Genomic DNA, 24,206 nt, shown 5'->3' with positions numbered 1-24,206 from the left:
CCCTCCATCGTGTTGTGTGGCACTACTACCGTGCTAAATGGGATAGATTCAGAAGAGATCTAGCAGCTCAAAACTGGTCACCCATGAGGCACTGTGTGGCAGCATCAGATAACACTGGCATTTACCCGACAAAGTGGAAAATTGCCCAGGTGTGCCCTGCCCACAAAAAGCAGGACAAATCCAATCCAGCCAATTACCGCCCCATCAGCCTAATCTCAACCAGCAGCAAAGTGATGGAAGGTGTAGTCGACAGTGCTACAGGAAACTTTTTTTTATCCGGCGTGGACGGGACCAACGTGGTGCCGGTTCATCAAAAATTCCGGATAACCGAAAGCTATTGTAAAAGATACGGAGCTGAGAGCCCCGTATAAAGCAACAAACCCTGTTGGCAGCTTCAGAACAATGGCCACAAGTTGCAAGCGTCTCTGTAGCTTAGCAACAGCTGCAGCCACACCCTTGCACAGCAACAAATGGAGGAAGGCAAGTAATAAAAGTTACCTGAACCTACTCCTGATTTTTGCCGGTTAACCTAGATTTCCAGTTATTTAGGTGCCGGTAAATCGAAAGTTTCCTGTATTAAGTAGTCTGGTTACCTGCTCTTTTACTGAAGTTGATTCTCGCTGCTCTGTATCTGCTGGTGTGGTAGCAGGACGAGGGAGTGCATCAATGGAAACTCCCACGTCTGGACTGGATCTCTGTATCTTAAGCACATATATTCCTTTAATCACTCCAAAGGCAGACTATGTGAGGGGACATTTGATTTGGTTGGTAAGCTGCTTTATTACATAGTAGGTAAAGCATACAGAACACGGAGTATGATGAAAAATCACTTGGCATAGTCAGTTCAACTTTTGTTCGCATACTGTTACGAAAATAAAGAGCACGCATATTGTGATGATAATAACTTCCGGGAAGTTATGTCATCACTTCCTGTGAACTGTGAACTATGAACTGTGTACACACCTCACTTCCGGTCATATGTCACTTCCTGTTGGACTGGTATAAATACTGGTCTGTTCAGTATTGTAAGAGGCTTCTACCAGAGGCATGGTAAAGACCTCTCTTGTATATAGTGTGTTTATAAGTTACTTAAAGCTTACTTTAAAGTTACTTGATGGTAAGACTCCTTTTTCTTACATCAATTTAAGTAACTTAGTATTTACACTCACAAATACTAGACCTTCGGACAAACTCGGAGTTAAGGATCCAGGGAACCACCCATCATGGAGAGAATCCTTAGACCTATTCGTCTGGACTTGGACCCGAATACACCAGCAGCTGGCAGGGTATGGAAGCATTGGTGCCGTACTTTTGAGAATTTTCTGGATGAATGTAAAGCGGATGCTCCTGCTAGATTGAGGATACTTATCAATTATGTGACCCCAAAAGTGTTCGAATATGTTGATGAATGGGATAATTACGATGAGGTGATTCGGGCACTTAAGAAACTGTATGCCAAGACCCCAAATGAGGTCTATGCTAGACATCTACTGGCCACAGCCCAACAAGGGCCAGGGGAATCAATTGACGAATTCCTGCAAGAACTTCGCAGGCTCAGCATAGATTGTAACTTTCAGGCAGCCTCAGCTGAGCTGTACCGCAAAGAAATGATTCGTGATGCTTTCATCTGCGGGATTGCCTCTCCATTTATACGCCAGCGTCTACTAGAAAGTAAAACACTTGAGCTACAGAAAGCTTTTGACCTAGCTTGTTCTCTGGATTTGGCAAAGAGAAATGCAGACCTCTATCAGCTGCCCAGATCTCGATCTGCTGCTGTAGCTGCAACCAGACAATTCAAGCGGTCTCAGGTGAACCCTATCATGGGGGAATCTAATTCTGATAATTCTGATGAAGAAGAGGAGGATGACCCCACTTTAGCAGCCTCTTGGCAATCTAGGAAGGAGTGCTTCTTTTGTGGAGATGCTTTTCACCCTAGGAAAACCTGCCCTGCTCGCAATGCAATCTGCAGTTATTGCAAAAAAAAAAGGACACTTTGCTAAAGTTTGCCTATCAAGGGCCTCTACGAGGGCCAATCCAGCTAAGGCCTACCGAACTGCCCCAATTAGGGCCTATCAAGATGCTCCAGCTAGGACCTATCAAGCTTCCTCTTGAGCTCTCTCCCGAAGAGAAACACCGAGAGTTTTAGCCACTCTCTGTGCAACTACACCAATTACAGCTGCTTGCCCACAGAACCTGTCTCATGCAGCCACAAAAATTTCAATTAAAGGGCATACCTTAGATGCCTTAATTGACTCAGGAAGTACTGATAGTTTCATTAAGGAACAGATTGTTGCGAAATTGAAACTACATGTCTTCCCATCGGACCAGGCAATTGCGATGGCTCAGTCATCACTTAATACCAGAATCTCCGGCTTTTGTGTTGTTGATATGACACTTCATGGTCGTATGTATCCCTCCACCCGACTTTTGGTGCTCAAGGACTTATGTAGTGATCTCCTCTTAGGGCTAGACTTCCAAAAACAGCATAAGAAACTCACCATTGAGTTTGGTGGATCCAAACCCGGACTTACTATTTCTAATATACCGTCTAAATTACCGTTTTGTGCATTGTCAGCAGCTTCACTTGATGAACCCTCATTATTTGCCAGTATTCCGCTTCGATGCAAACCAATAATAACGAAATCACGGCGCTTTAATCAGGAAGACCAATCTTTTATTGCGGCTGAAATCTCTCGACTTCTAGCAGAGGATATCATCGAACCATGTTCGTCGCCCTGGCGGGCTCAAGTCGTCATTGTCAAGAACCCTCTAAAACCTCACAAACAGCGACTATGCATCGATTATTCGCAAACCATCAATCAATATACCGACTTGGACGCCTACCCATTGCCACGCATTGATGATATGGTTAATAAACTGGCCGAATACAAAGTGTTCTTAACTTACGATTTAAAAAGTGCCTATCATCAGGTACCCTTGAAGGTCTCAGATAAGCAGTACACGGCCTTTGAGGCTAATGGACGGCTGTACCAATTTCGTCGCCTCCCATTCGGGGTTACTAATGGAGTGGCTGTCTTCCAACGGGCAATGGATGGCCTGGTTCAGCAGGAAAACCTAAGGGACACTTTTCCCTATCTTGATAACATTACCATTGCAGGTCACGATCAACAGGAACACGACGCCAACCTCCAAAAATTTCGGGGTGCCCTCCATCGCCGTAATTTGACCCTGAATGAATCCAAATCTGTTGAGTCGCAACCGACCATCAACATCCTTGGCTACTGCATAGGCAATGGTATCATTAAGCCAGACCCAGAAAGACTTCGCCCGCTCCAAGAGCTCCCGTCACCTAAGAATCCGGCTTCTTTACGTCGGGCTCTCGGTCTGTTTGCATACTACGCTAAATGGATTCCTCATTTTTCGGACAAAATCCAACCCTTGCTGCATGCTGGATCATTTCCACTAGGAACAGCAGCTGTTGCAGCCTTTAACCTTCTCAAAAAACAGTTGGAGAAAGCGGCTCTTCACTCCATCGATGAGAATCTCCCTTTCGTGGTTGAATGTGATGCCTCGGAGGTGGCGATCTCGGCTACTCTGAATCAGGAAGGTCGTCCTGTAGCATTTATGTCCAGGACCTTACAAGGTGCCGAGCTACATTATCCTCCGGTTGAGAAAGAAGCCACAGCCATCATAGAGGCAGTACGGAAGTGGAACCATTTTCTAGCTCGCCAGCACTTTACATTGATCACGGACCAACAATCAGTCGCCTTCATGCTCGATAATCGAAAATGAACCAAAATTAAGAATAATAAAATACAACTTTGGAGGATGGAACTGGCCTCTTTTGGTTATACCATTCTCTATCGGCCTGGCAAGGAGAATGTGGCCCCGGACACCCTCACACGGGCATTCTGCTCCACTATGTCATCCTCTACTCTCATGGATGTCCACAATGGATTGTGTCATCTTGGCGTTACGCGCATGCTACATTTCGTACGATCACGGAATCTCCCTTTTTCCACTGGAGATGGAAAGAAAATATGCTCAGAATGCCGGCTTTGTGCGGAATTAAAACCTCAGTTCTTCCGCCCCTCAGATGGTATACTCATACATGCAACCCAACCGATGCAACGACTTAGCATCGATTTTAAGGGCCCAGTGCCCTCTTCAACTCGGAACACATATTTGCTCACCATGATCGACGAATATTCACGTTTTCCGTTTGCCTTCCCCTGCTCCAATATGCTGGCGTCCACAGTAATCTGCTGCCTTGAGCAGGTATTTTCTCTCTGTGGCATGCCGGCTTATATTCACTCAGATCGGGGTCCATCCTTTATGTCAAGGGAACTCAAGGACTACCTCTCAGAACGGGGAATTGCTACAAGCAAAACAACACCATACCATCCCATCGGAAATGGGCAGGTAGAGAGGTATAACGGTATCATCTGGAATTCCGTACGTCTCGCTTTAAGATCTCGGGGCCTACCAGACCAGCAATGGGAAACAGTGCTTCCGGATGCATTGCACTCTATACGGTCCCTGCTTTCTACAGCCACAAATACTACACCTCATGAGCGGTTCTTTGGATTCCAGCGTCGCTCATCTCATGGGACATCACTCCCGTCATGGCTAACTACTCCTGGACCTGTATTACTCCGAAGATACGTTCGGACGTCTAAAAATGACCCTCTCGTAGACGAGGTCGAACTAACCGATGCCAACCCCACCTATGCAAACATACGATATTCCGACGGCCGAGAATCTACCGTATCATTACGGGATCTGGCTCCCTGCCCACCAGGACCTAGTGGGACATCGGGTGATGGCATTTCACCAGGAAACTCTTGGGACCTATCGGGTACCCCTCTCCAGGATCCTGATCGGACACCAACTAGCTTGGTGCCGGTAGAACCCCGTACTCAAGGTTGCGACCCTCCCAGTACCGCGCATGAAAGTACTGATCCGCCACAGACCAGCTCTGCACCTCCCTCTGAACAGAGGCAGTCCGACTTTGAACCTATTGGGGCTCGTACTCGAAGCCATGATCTCCCCGACCCTTCACAGGGCAATCCAGGCCACACAGACTCTGACCAATGGCCAACCGCATGTAAGCGGACCAGCGACCCTCTACGACGGGAACCCAAATGGGTGCGACTCTTCCTTGTTCGGCGGCTGCGGACCAAAAGGTAGCCCGCAGCCTCCTAATCCTGCAGGAGGGAAGAATGTGATAGTAATAACTTCCGGGAAGTTATGTCATCACTTCCTGTGAACTATGAACTATGAACTGTGTACATACCTCACTTCCTGTCATATGTCACTTCCTGTTGGACTGGTATAAATACTGGTCTGTTCAGTATTGTAAGAGGCTTCTACCAGAGGCATGGTAAAGACCTCTCTTGTATATAGTGTGTTTATAAGTTACTTAAAGCTTACTTTAAAGTTGCTTGATGGTAAGACTCCTTTTTCTAACATCACACATGCTAGCCCACTTCAGTGGGTCCTTCGCCCAGTGGAAAAACACAAACTCTCCCGAACCAGGACAGTGGTCCTCCTCTTGCAACTTGCTGTTGCCAGACTGATCAACTTTGGCTGCCTGCGTTGATTTTAAAAGACTTAGAGATCAAATAAATTTTGAACAAAGTTGTCTGCTAACGAATGGGCCATTGTTTGGGATCTGTACAGAACAACTGCCCTCCCTCATCTGCCTATGGATGGCCAATCCAGCATTGGGCTGTCTGAAGAAACCGTACCCTTTCGGGCAAACACATTAACATCACTGATGTCCAAGCCTTTTTTCATGGAAAAAATAGACTCAGAATGGTGATCACATAATTGAAATAAACAGCACACAGGAAATAAACAAGAGCAATTGATTATTCCCGTTAAGCAGAACCTTATCAGTAGTGATTTAAAGACATCAGGAAAAGGTGGTGCCTGAGAAAATGCCCCCACAAAGGAATGACCTCATTAGCTATTCTTCCAGTTACTAGCTAGAAACCATTTAAACCATGTAACAGAGAAACTCGTTGCCCAAATGTAAGCTTTCAGACAGCAAAGGGTAGGGGTCACTGCAAGTGAATGCTGGAAAGCAGAATCATGGGAATCAGATTCTTTCCTGTCTTAGGTGCCTTGCTTCAGCTTTAGAAGTGATATTTTCATATTGATCTATGTAAATCTGGAAGGCATTCAAGAGCCAGGTCTCAACCACTTTAAGTAATTTATATGTTTTCTGCACTCACCTTAATTTCCAAACTGCGCATATCACATGCTGCCTATTGTGTCTCGTTGGTTAAACAGCCATAGGTATGACTGGGCAAATTGGCCCCGATTGGCCAGATCATACGGACCATACTGAGATGCTATGTTGCCCTGAAAATTCATCTACGTGCACACAACCCAGAGTTTTTTTTTTTTAAAAGAGTGCTTGTTGAAGCACAGACAGTTGGCCAGAAACTGGACAACTAGCAATTCTACGTGAGCAGGCCTTTACATAGAAACATAGAAGATAGGAGCAGGAGTAGGCCATTCGGCCCCTCGAGCTTGCTCCACCATTCAATGAGATCATGGCCTTCTCTCCATATCCCTTGATCCCTTTAGCCTTAAGAAATATATCTAACTCCTTCTTGAATATATTTAATGAATTGGCCTCTACTGCCTTCTGTGGTAGAGAATTCCACAGGTTCACCACTCTCTGGGTGAAGAAATTCCTCCTCATCTCTGTCCTAAATGGCTTACCCCTTATCCTTAGACTGTGACCCCTGGTTCTGGACTCCCTGGCCATCAGGAACATCCTTCCTGCATCTAGTCTGTCTAATCCTGTTAGAATTTTATAAGTTTCAATGAGATCCGCTCTCATTCTTCTAAACTCCAGCGAGTATAAGCCCAGTCGACCCAATCTCTCCTCATACGTTATTCCTGCCATCCCAGGTATCAGCCTGGTGAATCTTCGCTGCACTCTCTCCATGGCAAGGACATCCTTCCTCAGATAAGGCGACCAAAACTGCACACAATACTCAAGATGTGGTCTCACCAAGGCCCTGTACAACTGCAGCAAGACATCCTTGTTCCTGTACTCGAACCCTCTTGCGACGAAGGCCATCATACCATTTGCCTTCTTAACCGCCTGCTGCACCTGCATGCTTACCTTCAGCGACTGGTGCACAAGGACACCCAGGTCTCGTTGCACTTCCCCTTCTCCCAATCTATTGCCATTCAGATAATAATCTGCCTTCCTGTTTTTGACACCAAAGTGGATAACCTCGCATTTATCCACGTTATATTGCATCTGCCATGCTTCTGCCAAATCACCCAACCTGTCCAAATCATCCTGGAGTTTCTCGGCATCCTCCTCACAGCACACACGCCCACCCAGCTTTGTGTCGTCTGCAAACTTGGAGATATTACATCTAGTTCCCTCATCTAGATCATTAATATATATTGTGAATAGCTGGGGTCCAAGGACCGATCCCTGCGGTACCCCACTAGTCACTGCCTGCCACTCGGAAAAAGACCCGTTTATTCCAACTCTTTGCTTTCTGTCTGCCAACCAGTTCTCTATCCGAGTCAATACCTTGCCCCCAATCCCATGTGCCTTAACTTTACATGCTAATCTCTTATGCGGGACCTTATCAAAAGCCTTCTGAAAGTCCAAATACACCACATCCACTGGTTCTCCCTTATCTATTTTACCAGTTACATCCTCAAAAAATTCCAGTAGATTAGTCAAGCATGATTTACCTTTTGTAAATCCATGTTGACTTTGTCCGATCCTGTCACTGTTTTCTAAGTGCTCTGCTATTACATCTTTTATAATGGACTCTAGCATTTTCCCTACTACCGATGTCAGGCTTACCGGTCTGTAATTCCCCGTTTTCTCTCTACCACCTTTTTTGAATAGTGGGGTAACATTAGCTACCCTCCAATCCATGGGTACTGTTCTAGATTCCATCGAATGTTGGAAGATGATCAGCAATGCATCTATTATTTCTAGGGCCACTTCCTTAAGTACCCTAGGATGTAGATTATCAGGCCCTGGGGATTTATCGGCCTTCAATCCCATCAATTTCCCTAACACCATTTCCCTACAAATACTGATTTCTTTCAGTTCCTCCCTTTCATCAGACCCTATGTTCCTCGACATCTCTGGGAGGTTATTTGTGAATTGGTCTGCCATTTCTTTGTTCCCCATTATAAATTCTCCTGATTCTGACTGCAAGGGACCTATGCTTGACTTCACCAATCTTTTTCTCTTCACATATCTATAAAAGCTTTTACAGTCAGTTTTTATGTTCCCTGCAAGATTACTCTCATATTCTATTTTCCCTTTCTTAATTAATCCCTTCGTCCTCCTTTGTTGAATCCTAAACTGCTCCCAATCCTCAGGTTTACTGCTTTTTCTGGCCAATTTATATGTCCTTTCCTTGGATCTTATGCTACCCCTAATTTCCCTTGTTAGCCACAGTTGAGTCACCTTTTTTGTTTTATTTTTATGCCAAACTGGGATGAACAAATTCTGTAGTTCATCCATGCGGTCTTTGAATGTTTGCCATTGCTTATCCACCGTCAACCCTTTGAGTGACATTCCCCAATCAATACTACCCAACTCGCGCCTCAGACCATTGTAGTTTCCTTTATTTAAATTTAGGACCCTAGTCTCTGAGTCGACTACTTCATTCTCCATCTTAATGAAGAATTCGATCATATTATGATCGCTCCGACCCAAGGGGCCTCGTACAACATGATTACTAATTAATCCTTTCTCGTGGTCCTGATTTTTGGTTGGTTCCTCGACATATTGGTCCAGGAAACCATCCCGTAAACACTCCAAGAATTCCTCCTCCACAGTATTGTTACTAATTTGGTTAGCCCAATCTATATGTAGATTAAAGTCACCCATGATGACTGCTGTGCCCTTATAGCACGCTTCTCTAATTTCCCTTTTAATGCCATCCCCAACCTCCGCATTACTGTTTGGAGGTCTATATACCACTCCCACTAACGTTTTCTGCTCCTTGGTATTTCTCAGTTCTACCCATACAGATTCCACATCATCAGAGTTAATATCCTTCCTTACAATTGTGTTAATCCCTTCTTTAACCAGCAATGCTACTCCACCTCCCTTTCCTTTTAGCCTATCTTTCCTGAATATTGAATACCCCTGGATGTTGAGTTACCAGCCTTGGCCACCCTGGAGCCATGTTTCCGTAATCCCAATCAAATCATAATTTGTTTACCTCTATTTGCGCAGCTAATTCAACCACCTTATTACGAATGCTTCTCGCATTAAGACACAAAGCCTTCAGGCTTGTTTTTTTAACGCTCTTAGACCTATTAGAATTATTATTTACTGTGGCCATGTTTGATTTAAACCGTTGATTTCTCTGACTGCCACTTTTGTTTTTCTCCGTCCTATCTTTTGCTTTTATCCTTGTTTCCCTTTCCTCTGTCCCCCTGCTCAGGTTCCCAACCCCCTGCCATTTTAGTTTAAACCCTCCCCCAGAGCACTAGCAAACACTCCCCCTAGAACATCGGTCCCGGCCCTGCCCAGGTGCAAACCGTCTGGTTTGAACTGGTCCCACCTCCCCCAGAACCGGTTCCAATGTCCCAGGAATTTGAATCCCTCCCCCTTGCACCATTCCTCTAGCCACGTATTCTTCTGAATATCTTTCTATTTCTACTCTGACTAGCACGTGGCACTGGTAGCAATGCTGAGATTACTACCTTTGAGGTCCTATTTTTTAATTTACCTCCTAACTCCCTATATTCAGCTTTTAGGACCTCATCCCACTTTTTACCTATATCGTTGGTACTTATATGCACCACGACAACTTCTATGTTTCTATAGGGTACTGAATTTGGATGATCAGCCATGATCTCATTGAATGGCGGAGCAGGCTTGAAGGGCCGAATGGCCTACTCCTGCTCCTATCTTCTATGTTTCTCCCCTTCCAAGATTTTCTGCAGCCGCTCTGAGACATCCTTGACCCTTGCACCAGGGAGGCAACACACCATCCTGGAGTCTCGTTTGTGGCCGCAGAAACGCCTATCTATTCCCCTTACAATAGAATCCCCTATTACTATAGCTCTACCCCTCTTTTCCCTCCCGTCCTGTGCAGCAGAGCCACCCCTGGTGCCAGGAAGTTGGCTGCTGCTGCCTTCCTCTGATAAGCCATCCCCCCCAACAGTACCCAAAGTGTTGTATCTGTTTGAGAGGGGGATGTCCACAGGGGACCCCTGCACTACCTGCCTGTGCCTAGTACTCAGCCTTTTGGTCACCCATTCCCTTTCTGCCTGTCCAACCTTTGCCTGCGGTGTGACCAACTGATCAAACGTGATATCCACGACGTCCTCAGCCTCGCGAATGGTCCAGTATGTATGCGGTCTGCCAGTAGCTGCAGTTGGATACACTTCCTGCACACATCGTTGTCAGGGACTGAGTTCCCACATAGCGCAGGAGGAGCATACCACGGCACCGGGCTGTCCTGCCATGACTTACCCTTTAATTAATTGCAATTAAATTAAATCAAATCAATCCCACCAATTACACTACAGTTAAATGGTATATTTAAGGGCCCTGGTTCATAAACAGTCCCCGCTACAGCACAGAGACTTTAGAAACTATAAACCACAGAGTTAAAGTTTATAAAGAGAGAAATACTCACCAACCAATCACTTACCTGCTTTCTGGTGACATCACACTTCGATTACTTTTTACTTCTCTCCCTCTCTGAATTTAATCCAGATCAATTTTTTTATAACTAACCTGTATCACTTGGAAAAGAAAGAAGGAAGCCATTTTAACAAAGAAACAATCACTCATGCCTTGTAAACATTCACATTCAAATTAATTTTCTTCCAGGCACACTGGCAACTGTAACGTCATGGTTGAAGCTTATCTTTTGTATCAATAATGAACAAACAAAACAAAATAGCACATTCTTGCAGAAAACAGTAAATTACGTCATATTTCTTATTGTCCTTTTTTCAGATGTCTTTCCAAAATACTATAAAAACATTGAATATAACTGGAGAAAAATTAGTTTTTCAACATTTAAACAACTCAAACTGCTTTGGAAGATTTCACCATAGCAACCGCAACTCCAAGGTTAAATCTTAGACTGAAACTTAATCTTTTGTTAAACAAATTGTTTTTGTTCTTCTCAGTTTTGTTTTTACACACCAGTTTAACTTAAATTAGTTCAAAGTTTTTTCCAATTCTGGGGGCACAATCTTATTCGCACATTCTTAAAACTTCCAAAATCCAAGACAAGACAAAAGAGTTAAATGCTTTTTTTAACACAGAGAAGTGGGTGGAGCTGAAACACACAACAGACATTTTTCTTTTTTTTTTTAAGGACAGACTTTCAGACAACGGAATATTGTAACTTCTTAAACATTCATAGTCAGGAAAACATTCACACACTAACACACAATTTCATACAACCTGAAATTCCAGCATATTTTTAAGGTTCCTTTCACTCAGCAAATCTTGTGTTTTATTTGTCTCGGCACAGATGTTAATAACTTCCATGTTGGTAAAGCTTTAAGTTTATCTTTTTTTTCCTTTTTAAATCGGTGACTCAGCAGCTTTCCCTGGCTTTCCAAATCCCTGGTTTCTTTTTCCTTCCTTTGCTGAGTTTTCAAATTGGTTAGCCTGCAAATTAGATCTTTTTCCTTCTTTATCTCTCCCTTCTGTTTCGATTCCTTACATTGTTTCTGGTAACAAGCTAAGATTACCATTCCCCCTTTTCCCTCTTTAACTTTGGTTTGTCCCCTCCACCAAGCCCTTTGGCTCTCTGCACTGTATTCGGGATCCCATCCTTTCTTTTTCATAGTTTCGCTAAGTTTTTGATCTTTGTCTGCTGCATAGCGAGTGACGGAGTCGGGATCTCCCCAAGGGGCCGGTCCCCCCTCCTTTATCTCTGCATCCTTTTTAGGCATTCTATATAGTTTCTGACTTACTTCTCAATAGTTCTTATGTTACCCTATCATTCACCCACACACACTTATTTTGCGCACACTCACTCGTCACGGGATCACGATCCTGTGGTGTTTATAGTTCCCTACACCTACTTGATCCTGGTCGTCACGTGGGACTACGTCCTCTTAATTCAGGCTCAGGCTAGGTGTTTGAGATAATACACCACCCTTGTCCGTGTCGATCACCCCGTGACTCTCAAGGATCCAATGTTATACTTTATCGGAACAACGACACAAAACTTACACTCTAAACAGATAAACACTTAGGCCTAGAAATTCGGTTGGTAGCGCCAGCGATTAGCGCCTAAAGAGCCCGAGAATTGGGGCGTTACCCAATTTTCGGGCGGGCGCAGTGAATATAGCGCCACCTCCCATATTGAGTACCCTTTTAGTGCCGGCGCTAACTCGCTTCGCTCGCCCGCGGGCGCAGGCAGATCATGACGTCATTTCAGTGTGCAACGCCTTTTTGGCGCCCCGGACCGGATATTCGGTGGCGCCCGCAACCTTTTCGCCTGGCGCTATTAGTGACAGTTGGATGGAGCGTTCCCAGGCCCTTCTCGGACTCGGGGGGGCGCTATTTAAAGGGGACAGCACTAGTATAAAAGTTGCAGCCATTTGGGCTGGCCATTCTGATCGTTGCTGGAGAGAGTTGCTGACCTTCTGTTGGACAGTAATTTTCTCATTGAGCCTTCGGAGGCACTGACACTGGCAGCTTGAGGGCCCGGCTCCCGAACATCTGAAAGCAGGGAGGTGGAAGAGTGGCTTTAGCAAAAGGACAGCTTGGCAGCAAGGGATGCCAGATTGCGGCAAGGCTATGACATGGGTCCACAGTGAGAAAGCATGCTGGCGGGGGGAACAAGTGGAAGGAGACAGTTGTAAAAGGTGAGAACCTTACCATCGCTGTCGACAATGGGGTCGGCAGCTGCAGTGGTTACAGGACCACTCAGACGTCCTCCAAGAATCTGGTGGACTCTCTCCTCGAGATCCGTGAGAGTGACCACTTGTGGAGGTCCTCCACCGGTGCGAAGCTGGTCTTTGCCAATCCTCGCCAGCTTGGACTGCAGGGGAAAGGAGGGGAAGTTATGTTACATGATGCCCTGAGTGATCATCTCATGCCCCCCATGGTGCAAGAGCCCTTACATGACGCCTTGAGTCAAATGTGCATGTGTGTGCCCAGAAAGGGCCATGGGTGCTTGCTGGCAGATGGCCAATGGGGCACAGCCCACCCTGTAGCCATAAAGTCAGATGCAAATGAAGGGATGCAAAAGTTTGCAGAAACAACACTCACCCTCACGACCCGAATGAGGTCGTTGAATTTCTTTCTGCGTTGGACAGGGCTCCTGGTCACCATGCTGCTGGAGTTGACCCTCTGGCATACATCCCTCCAAGCTCGTTGATTGTCCTTATGATTCGGCCTCGTGCCATTGTTTGGGTAGAGAACACCTCGCCGGCGCTCCACTGCGGCCACCAATTGCTCCAGAGCCTCATTGGTGAAGCGCTCTGCTCTCTGTCTCTCCTTCTCCATCTGGTCCAAGTTTTTAGCGCCAGAGAAGGGCCTGCGCCGATTCTGAGGCCTGCAAGGCGAAGAGTGTGGATGCTGAAGCTGACTGACCCACCCCTTTAAGAGCTGGCCGGTGCCTGGAAGTCTCGTGGTCATCAGTAATTGAGAGCACCTGCGCTGCGCCCGTCCGCTCCGATATTGGGTTGCACCGGAAGTTTAGCGCCTTAGGAGTCCCGTGTAACGCCTGAATCCCCTTTAGGGGCGATGCAACCCAATATCGCGCCAAGCGGCGATAAGTTTGATCTGGCTATAAACTTTGTGCAGCGCTAGTTCTAACGCCTCAAGCGGGGCTATACCCAATTTCTAGGCCTTATACTCTAAACACCCTTTAACTTGAATCCCTCCGGATCGTCACCCGGTATTTCCGTATTCTGGGTTTCTAAACCCTTTAGCGCTTTCCCACCTAGCGCTTTCCCATCTGGGTTTCTAGACCCTTTTAGCGCTTTCCCCCTTTTAGCGCTTTCCCACCTGGGTTTCTAAACCATTTTTCTGGGTTTCTAAACCCTTTAGCGCTTTCCCACCTGGATTTCTAAACCCTTTTAGCGCTTTCCCACCCGAGAGTTTCTCAACTCCTCGGGTCTGTTTGTACCTTAAAACGCGTCCTACTGGTCCACACCTGAAGCCTGTTGCTCCTTCACTCGCTGTTCTTTATACCACCGCTACCCCGATCCACCTCGCGGACCTTCACGTTAAAGGGTGAATATTGCTACTCGCCCCTCCGTGTATGTCGTTGTGGAGGATCGATCAGCAGTCCGGCGGTATCCCACTTCAGACACCAAGCTGTAAGCGAGGAAAATCTGGATGGTAAAACAGAACTAACAGACTCAGGTGTTACCCAGATCAATAGTTTTATTACGAGTGCACACGGGAGAACTATCTCAGCTACCCTTAGCTAGTGACATCATTCTCAAGGGAATGAACCACCCCTGGTGCCAGGAAGTTGGCTGCTGCTGCCTTCCCCTGATAAGCCATCCCCCTCAACAATATCCAAAGCGGTATATCTGTTTGAGAGGGGCACACGCATTGCTGGTCAGAGAGTGACTCCACAAAATCAGTACTAAACTCTACACTTAATAGTTCAGAGCAGGAAGCCCAACTTAAGCAGGCTGAATGCATAAATTGTAACTTATATTTTAAGTTGTGCAGTAAATAAAACGCTTGTTTTGTTTTCAGCTGGAGCCACAAGCATTACAGGACAAGGACTGGCAAAGAACGGTCATCGCAATGAATGGGGTAAGTTGCTGTGTTAAGCTGTAAGTAGTGGCACTGAAATAATGTATGATATTATGTCTTTTTTTCTATCAAATACAGTATAATCCAAACTTGTTTGTATGGAAGGAGTTAAGTCTCTATTTTGAGAAACATCAGGCTGATGAGTTTAGAAGTAAAAGATTTTTTTAAATGAGCTCACTTGGTTAATGGAGAGGTGATGTATCTCGCTTATTAGCTACTGTTGGGCTAATTATGAATGGAGAGTCTTATTTATCAGTTTTTAACACTGACCTCCCCTCCTACGATAAATTGGCAGATTTAATTCTCCTGTTGTATTCAGTCATGTTCAGGGAAGAGTGAAGTAGGCAAATGTAAAAGCAATCTTGCAAACATAAGAGAGCAGCAGTTAACTGTCACAAGCTGTAACACTGGGGCAGGAGAAGCTGAATGCCCTGACTGGTAGTTTGAGATTTACAAAAGAGGCATAAATACAGGGTACAATACACTAAAAATAATGAGAAATATAAAAAGTACAGAAAAAAGCAGAGAGAATTGGGAAGCTGAGGAAAAATAGAAAAAGAGTGGCAGTCAACATAAAAGTAAATAGGAAAGGCTTTTATGAGCAGTCAAAGGAGAATCAAAGAAAGGATGAGACCACATTGAGAGAAAGGGACCATCTTCTACTTGAATGAGAAGGACTATCAGACATAGAATCATAGAAACTAACAGCACAGAAGGAGGCCATTCGGCCCGTCGTGCCTGTGCCGGCTCTTTGAAAGAGCAGTCGCGCTTAGTCCCACATCCCCGATTTTTGTCCGTAACCCTGTAAGTTCCTCATCCTCAAGGACCTGTCCAACTCCCTATTAAAATTATTTATGGAATCAGCTTCCACCACCTTTTCAGGGAGAGTGTTCCAGATCCTGACAACTCTCCTCAGAAAAATTCTTTTGCCAATGATGTTGAATCTAACTTTTCCAATTACTCCTCATAACTGAAGTCCCTGATCCCTAGTAACATCCTGGTAATCCTCCTCTGTACCCTTCCTAAGGCCTTTACATCTTTCCTGAAGTGTGGGGCCCAGAATTGTCCACAATACTCCAGCTGAGGCCGAACCAGTGATTTATAAAGTTCGAGCCTGATCTCTCTGCTTGTATTCTATTCCTCTATTTATAAACCCAAGTAACCCAGATACTTTTAACTACCTTATTATCAACTTGCCTTCCACCTTTAAGGATTTGTGTATATGAACACCAAGGTGTCTCAGCACAATTTTGAAAAGTGTAGATGAGCAATTTATAGTATACTGTCTTTCCATATTAGTCCTCCCAAAGTGCATCACTTTACACTTCTCCGCACTGAACTCCACTTGCCGTGCTTCTGCCCATTTCACCATCCTGTCTACGTCATTCTAAAGCCTATAACTATCATCATCACTATCTACTACTTTACCAAGTTTTGTATCATCTGCAAACTTTATAATGTTGCTCCCTACACCCGAGTCTAGGCCGTTTATAAAAATTGAAAAGAGCAATGGACCCAAAACTGACCCTTGGGGAACACCATTACAAACCACATTCCAGTCTGAAAAATACCCACCACCCTTTGCTTCCTGTCACTGAGCCAATTTTGTATCCATACCACCACTGTCCTCTTAATTCCATGGGCTTCCATCTTTTTAATAAGCCTCCTGTGTGTCACTTGTCAAATGCCTTCTGAAAGTCCATATATATATACAACACCTTGATCAACTTTCTCTGTTACCTCATCAAAGAATTTAATCAAGTTAGGCAGACACGATTTGCCTTTAACAAATCCATGCTGGCTTTCCTTGATTAACCCATGTCTTTCCAAATGAAAGTTTATTTTGTCCCTGATAATGGTTTCCAATAACTTCCCCACCACTGATGTTAGGCTGACTGGCCTATCCCTTTCCCCTTTCTTGAATAGTGGTATAACATTAGCAATGCTCCAGTCCTCCGACACTACTCCTCTATCCAGTGAGGATTGAAAGCTTGTGACCAATACCTCTGCTATTTCTACCTTTGCTTCTTTCAGCAACCGAGGATGCATTCCATCTGGACCAGGTGACTTACCAACTTTCAGTAATGCTAATCTTTTTAGTACATCTTCTCTATCTATTACAATCCTGTCCATAACTTCCCTCTCTTTTAGTGTAACCTTCCCACCATCCGCTTCCTTTGTGAAGCAAAGTACTCATTTAATACTTTAGCCATGTCCTCTGCCTCCACGTGAAGATTTCCCTTTGGGTCCTTAATAGGCCCAACCTTTTCCCTAGGTGCTCAATAAGTATGATGCCTCAATGAAGGTGCAGTCAGGCTGTAGGAGTACTTGAGGTTGGTGTGGAAGAGCCCCAACTGGAGATAGATTGTCAAAACGTTAATGGGAGTGAAAGTAGAAGTGTCACCAAACCCAAAGGGATGCACCCTAGAGTACTGAGGGAGGTTGGGGAAGAGATAGTGGATCCACCAACCAGAACAAAACGTGAATTGTGCCAAAAGAGTTGGGTGGGGAGTGCAAAATATTCCTGTCCTGTTCAAGAAAGGGGAAAGGGATTAGCTGGGAAATGATCGGGTAGTTAATTTTACCTGCTTTGTAGGTAAACTTCGAGAGCTTCATTTGGTGAACTGAAAGATTGTAACCATCAGTAACAAAAGAGGACAGACTGAGGATTATCACTAATAGAACAAAGGGGGAAGTTAGAAAAAATGTCTTCACAGAAGATTATGAGAACATCGAATCCTTTACCACAAGGGGCTATTGAAGGAGAAAGTGTAACATCATTTAAAAAGAAATTGAATAGGAAGAATATATAAGGATACAGGGAAAAAGGCCGGGTAATGGGATTAGAGCAGATAGATCCAGTTGAAGAGCTAGCAGCAGCCCAGGCACGATGGGCCAAACTATCTCTAATGCTATAATTTGCTTGATTCATAGGCTTGACGGGTGCCATCAGCATTCCAGTATAATGCCCAAGTGATAGTTTTTCATTAATGAACCTAAATGAGGAGTGTTGGCAAGCTCTTCGTTTGTGGGGAGCATTGCAGTTGATCCTGATCCTGTCCTCGTCCACACCCACACTCTTTCTGCCAAAGTCACAAGACAGCAATCATAAATGGGAACCCTGACTGATGCTTTTCCCCCTCCCTAGCCCAGGGTCACTAAAATCACTTGCAAACTCACTGTTGCTCTGACAGGTCAGCTAAGTATAGGCCAGTCAAAATGAGGACTTTCTGCTCTGTATGCCGATGCTTGTACTCACAATGCCATTGTTGGAGCTACTCCCTATTTTCAAACTTTATCTCAACCCTGATTTTGCAGATTCACTGACTGTTAATGATACTTACTAAGACCTGCTTTTTTTTGCTTTTTAATAAGGAAATATAAGTTAGGTCATGTGTGATGACCCTTAATAGGTTTAAGTTATTAGATGAACAAGTGTAACTCTGTCACATTTAATTTAGTGGTGTGGGAGTGCCAGCGTAGAGTTGATGGCCGTAATGGTTAATTAAATCATTGTTTCTTTCTTGCACGGCTGGCTGAAGCAATTTTGATCAGCTTTTCTTTAAACATTATCTAATGAGAATTGGTGTTTTTTTAGGTGGCACAAGAGCCTGCTGGATACTTTCCAGTAGTACTGGCATCTTTGTTGTGTCTTCCCTTTTGGAGTACCAGGTACACCGGTACCAAGGCCTGCCAGCCCTTCTACATTTAGCATTCCTACATGGAAGATAGGGAATCTTATCATAATTCTGGAATTTCTCTTGGTATTTCCCACTGGAGAACCAGGACATTGCTATGGAGTCAGATCTATCCCAGCATTCACAGCACTAGTGACTATCGGGAAAGCACTCGGAAATCCTATAGTCATGTGGGCTTTCATGAGAGAAGAATACATTGACGCCGCTTTGTTACTCTTGTGGTCCATATGACGAACACAGCATGCTGTTTTAGAAACATAGAATCATAGAATGGTTACAGCATGGAAGAAGGCCATTCGGCCCGTCGAGCCCGTGCCGGCTCTCTGTAAGAGCACTCCAGCTAGTCCCACTCCCCCGCCCTTTCCCCGTAGCCCTGCAAATTTCTTTCCTTCAGATACTTATCCAACTCCCTTTTGAAAGCCGTGATTGAATCTGTCTCCACCACCCTTTCAGGCAGTGCACTCCAGATCTTAACCACTCGCAGCGTAAAAAAGCTTTTTCTTACATCACCTTTGGTTCTTTTGCCAATCACCTTAAATCTGTGTCCTCTGATTCTCGACCCTTCTGCCAATGGGAACAGTTTCTCTCTATCTACTCTGTCCAGACCCCTCATGATTTTGAACAGCTCTATCAAATCTCCTCTCAATCTTCCCTGTTTCAAGGAGAACAACACCAGCTTCTCCAGTCTATCCATGTAACTGAAGTCCCTCATTCCTGGAATCATTCTTGTAAATCTTTTCTGCACCCTCTCTAAGGCCTTCACATCCTTCCTAAAGTGTGCTGCCCAGAATTGGACACAGTACTCCAGTTGGGGCCGAACCAGTGTTTTATACAGGTTCATCATAATACCTTCAACAATTTGTGCACACATACCCTCAGGTTTCTCTGTTCGTGCACCCCCTTCAGGATTGTACCATTTAGTTTATATATCCTCCCCTCATTCTTTCTACCAAAATGTACAATTTTCTGCGTTAAATTTCATCTGCCACATGTAGAATCATAGAAAGTTACAGCACGGAAGGAGACCATTTCGGCCCATCGTGTCCATGCCGGCCAACAAAGAGCTATCCAGCCTAATCCCACTTCCCAGCTCTTGGTCCGTAGCCCTGCAGGTTAGAGCATCCCAAGTGCACATCCAAGTACTTTTTAAATGTGGTTAGGGTTCCTGCCTCTACCACTCTTTCAGGCAGTGAGTTCCAGACTCTGGGTGAATAAATGTCCCCTCAGATCCCCTCTAAACCTTCCACCAATTACTTTAAATCTGTGCCCCCTGGTTTTTGACCCCTCTGCTAAGGGAAATAGGTCCTTTCTATCCACTTTATCTATGCCCCTCATAATTTTATACACCTCAATAAGGTCTCCCCTCAGCCTCCTCTGTTCCAAGGAAAACAGACCCAGCCTATCCAGTCTTTCCTCATAGCTAAGATTCTCTACTTCAGGCAACATCCTCGTAAATCTCCTCTGTACCCTCTCTAGGGCAATCACATATTTCCTGTAATGTGGTGACCAGAACTGCACGCAGTACTATAGCTGAGGCCTAATTAGTGTTTTATACAGTTGAAGCATAACCCCCCTGCTCTTGTATTCTATGCCACGGCTAATAAAGGCAAGCATTCCGTATGCCTTCTTAACCACCTTATCTACCTGGCCTGCTACCTTCAGGAATCTGTGGACATGCACTCCAAGGTCCCTTTGTTCCTCTGCACTACTCAGTGTCCTACCATTTAATGTGTATTCCCTTTCCTTGTTAGCCCTCCCCAAATGCATTACCTCACACTTCTCTGGATTGAATTCCATTTGCTACTGTTCTGCCCACCTGACCAATTTATTGATATCTTCCTGCAGTCTACAGCTTCCTTCTTCACTATCAACCACACAGCCGATTTTAGTATCATCTGCAAACTTCTTAATCATACCCCCTATATTCAAGTCTAGATAATTGATATATACCACAAAAAGCAAGGGACCTTGTACTGAGCCCTGCGGAACCCCACTGGAAACAGCCTTCCAGTCACAAAAACACCCATCAACCATTACCCTCTGCTTCCTGTCTCCGAGCCAGTTTTGAATCCAACTTGACACTTTTCCCTGGATCCCATGGGCTTTTAACTTCATGACTAGTCTGCCATGTGGAAACTTATCAAAAACCTTGCTAAAGTCCATATACACTACATCAAACTCACAACCCTCATCGACCCTCCTTGTTACCTCCTCAAAAAATTCAATCAAGTTTGTCAGACACAACCTCCCCTTAACAAATCCGTGCTGACTATCCTTGATTAATCTGTGTCTTTCTAAATGAAGATTTATCCTGCCCTTCAGAATTCTTTCCACTAATTTTCCCACCACTGAGGTTAGGCTGACTGGCCTGTAATTACTCGGTCTATCCTTTTCTCCCTTTTTAAACAAGGGTACCACATTAGCAGTCCTCCAGTCCTCCGGCACCACACCTGAAGCCAGAGAGGATTGAAAAATGATGGTCATTTCACCAGCCTGTCTGTCTTCCTGAAGTCTATCACTCTCCTTCTCACTGTCCACTATACTTCCAAGTTTTGTGTCATCTGCAGATTGGGCCCTTTACACCCATGCCCAAGTCATTAATATATATCAAGAAAAGCAGTAGTCCTAGAACCAACCCCTGAGAAACACCACTGTACACCTTCCTCCAGTCCGAAAAATCACTCTCTCTGTGTCATGCCACTTAGCCAGTTCCGTATCTATGCTGCCACTGTCGCTTTTATTCCATGGGCTTCAACTTTACTGGCAAGCCTATTATGTGGCACTTTGTCGAACACCTTTTGGAAATCCATGTACACTACGTCAACTGCATTACCCTCATCAACCATCTGTTACCTCATCAAAGAATTCAATCAAGTTAGTTAAACACAATTTGCCTTTAACAAATCCATGCTGACTTTCCTTAATTAATCCACACTTGTCCAAGTGACTGTTAATTTTGTCCCTGATTACGGTTTCTAAAAGCTTCCCCACTACCGAGGTTAAACTGACTGGCCTGTAGTTGTTGGGTTTATTTTTACACCCTTTTTGAACAAGGGTGTAACATTTGCAATTCTCCAGTCCTCTGGCACCACCCCGTATCTAAGGACGATTGGAATATTATGGCCAGTATCTCTGCCATTTCCTCCCTCAATTCCCTCAGCATCCTAGGATGCATCCCATCCGCTCCTGGTGATTTATCTACTTTAAGCACAGCCAGCTTTTCTAATACCTCCTTTTTATCAATTTTTATCCTATCAAGTATCTTCACTACCTCCTCCTTTACTATGTCTATGGCAGCATCCTCTTCCTTGGTTTTAGCCAGGTTTATGCTTCTGCTGTGGGTTGATGCCTCTGGTATACAGCTTAGGACTTGCCAAGAATTTGTCCAATGTCGACTGCTCTGCCCAGATGCATTGATGCTTTGGTGATACAAACCATGGTCAAGATTGGAAGTTTCAGTTTAAGGGAAAGAAAACGTGAGTTCTCCTTGACTGATTTGCAGTGGCAAAAGTATTAGTAAATGCTTTGTGAATATCATAATTATTCAGGTGTCGGTGTTCCAGAAACAAACTCTATAGAAATTGCTGATTACTTGGGAGGGAATTTCTTTGGCATTCTTGTGAAGGTTAGAAGGAAACCACCATTGTTGGAAAGGTAAATCAGGAAGTAGTGATTAGGCAACACCAAGCTTGTCGTTTAAATGCTTATAGATATACAACTATCATGAAAGATGGGGCTCTTTTCTCCAGAAAAGAGAAGACTGAGAGGTGACCTGATAGATGTCTTTAAAATTATGAAGGGGTTCGATAGGGTAGACAAAGAAAGGATGTTTCCACAGCTGGGTGAGTCCTAAACTAGGGGCCATAAATATAATATTGTCACTAATAAATCTAATAAGGCATTCAGGAGGAACTTCTTTACCCAGAGAGTGGTTAGAATGTGGAACTCGCTATTACTTGGAGTTTTTAAGATGAATAGCATTTAAGGGGAAGCTAGATAAGTACATGAGGGAGAAAGGAATAGAAGGATATTGTTAAGTCCGTGAATGATTGAGACACGGACTAGCAGGAGAGAAACAAACAAGTCTTTATTGGTGAAAGGCATAAACGAAACTAACCAACAGAGGCTCTCTAGCGCCTTTTATACAGGGGTGGTCACTGCCGGTATTGCAGTCTGAGACCAGTTATTCTCTTAAAGGTACATACACAACAATTCCTCCCCTTTTAGATAAACAGTACATAACATTCATTTAACACTAATGATAACGAATTACAATCACAATTACTGTTGCTAGATACATTGGTTAAGTTTAAGCAATTATAAGTTCAGTCTTTGAGGAGGCTTCCTGATTCTGTCTGGATAACGCCTCTTTGGAGTATCAGGTTCTTCTGGCAATGTTGAGTCGGAATCAATGTCGTTGTTTGGTCCATCTGCTTCCAATATTACCGGTTCTGCGGTAGCTGCAATTGGAACGTCGATTTCATTACCAGATGTATCAGATCGTGGTGTGGAGTTGACGTTTTCCAGTGACACTAGAATCTGGTCAGCATGGCGTCTTACAATGCTCTCCCCAACGTCCACGGTATACATGAGAGGTCCTTGTCGTGTACAAATCGTTCCTGGCTGCCATTTCTCAGTGCGGTAGTCCCGGGCCAAAACTGGTTGACCTATCTTAAAACTCCTGGTCGGCCTTTCATTCATATTCTGAAACTGCCTGTTCTCCACATCTCTTCGGACGTTTGGTTTAACCAAATCCAAGCGGCATCGTAGTCTTCGATTGAAGAACATCATGGCTGGAGTTTGGTTGGTAACCGCATGTGTCGCATTCCGGTAGGCAAACAAGAAGTTGTCCACCTTGTGTTGTAGGGGTATATCTTCATTACACATTGCCTTGATAGCCTTCTTGAATGTTTGGACAAACCTCTCGGCCAATCCATTAGTGGCTGGATGATATGGGGCAGATGTGTAATGCTTAACACCATTGTTCTTTAAGAACCTCCGGAACTCTTCAGACACAAACTGTGGTCCATTGTCAGAGCAAATCTGTTCAGGCAGCCCATTCCTGGCGAATATGGTTCGTAAAACTGAGATAGTTTTTTCTGTGGTGGTTGAGGACATTTTTATTACCTCTGGCCACTTTGAATGTGCATCCACCGCAATTAAAAACATCGAGTCCATGAAGGGACCAGCAAAATCAATGTGCACCCTTTGCCATGGAGATGAGGGCCACTCCCATGGATGCAGAGGAGCTTGTGGTGGGGCGTTTTGGACCTTCTGGCATCCTGCACAGCTCTTGGTCATCTCTTCGATTTCTCTATCGATTCCCGGCCACCACACAAACGCTCTGGCTAAGCTCTTCATTTTTACCCCACCCAGATGACCCTCATGAAGCTCATTGAGCACTCTATCTGTCAACTTAGGTGGAATTACTACTCTGGATCCACACATCAAGGTTCCTCTGCACACTGACAGCCGTTCTTGACGAAAATGCTGGCAGCAGTGGTTCGCCATGTGCTGGCCATCCCTTCACCGTTAAATCATAGACCCATGATAGTGTCGGGTCATTCCGTGTTTCCTTTTCTATGTTTGCATTCGTCACAGGGAGACATTCGACTATGGTCGAGTGGAATAACTCCATTGGATCCACTGCAAGGTCGTCTTCTTCCACCGTCGGCAACGGTAGACGTGACAATCCATCAGCATTTCCATGCTGTTTAGTTCCCCTGTACTCGATGTCATATTGGTGTGCCCCTAGGAAAAGGGACCATCTCTGC

The 24,206-nt window shown here is 44.7% G+C and overlaps 1 protein-coding gene across 5 annotated transcripts in view; it reads left to right on the top strand.

Moving 5' to 3' along the window:
- LOC147104952 (breakpoint cluster region protein) overlaps nucleotides 1-24,206 on the top strand; it is an 859,255-nt gene that overhangs the window by 743,607 nt on the left and 91,442 nt on the right. For all 5 annotated transcript variants that reach the window (XM_085962106.1, XM_085962101.1, XM_085962100.1 and 2 more), the window contains one exon: nucleotides 14,675-14,734. In XM_085962106.1, coding sequence (XP_085818232.1) covers nucleotides 14,675-14,734 — 60 coding nt within the window. The remainder of the gene's footprint in view (nucleotides 1-14,674; nucleotides 14,735-24,206) is intronic.

This window comes from Somniosus microcephalus, chromosome 19 (assembly GCF_052327205.1).
Source record: "Somniosus microcephalus isolate GS21.2 chromosome 19, FLI_Smic_1.0, whole genome shotgun sequence".
Lineage (NCBI taxonomy): Eukaryota > Metazoa > Chordata > Chondrichthyes > Squaliformes > Somniosidae > Somniosus > Somniosus microcephalus.
Note: the sequence above shows the minus strand (reverse complement) of the source record. Positions and strands in the feature narration are given on the sequence as shown.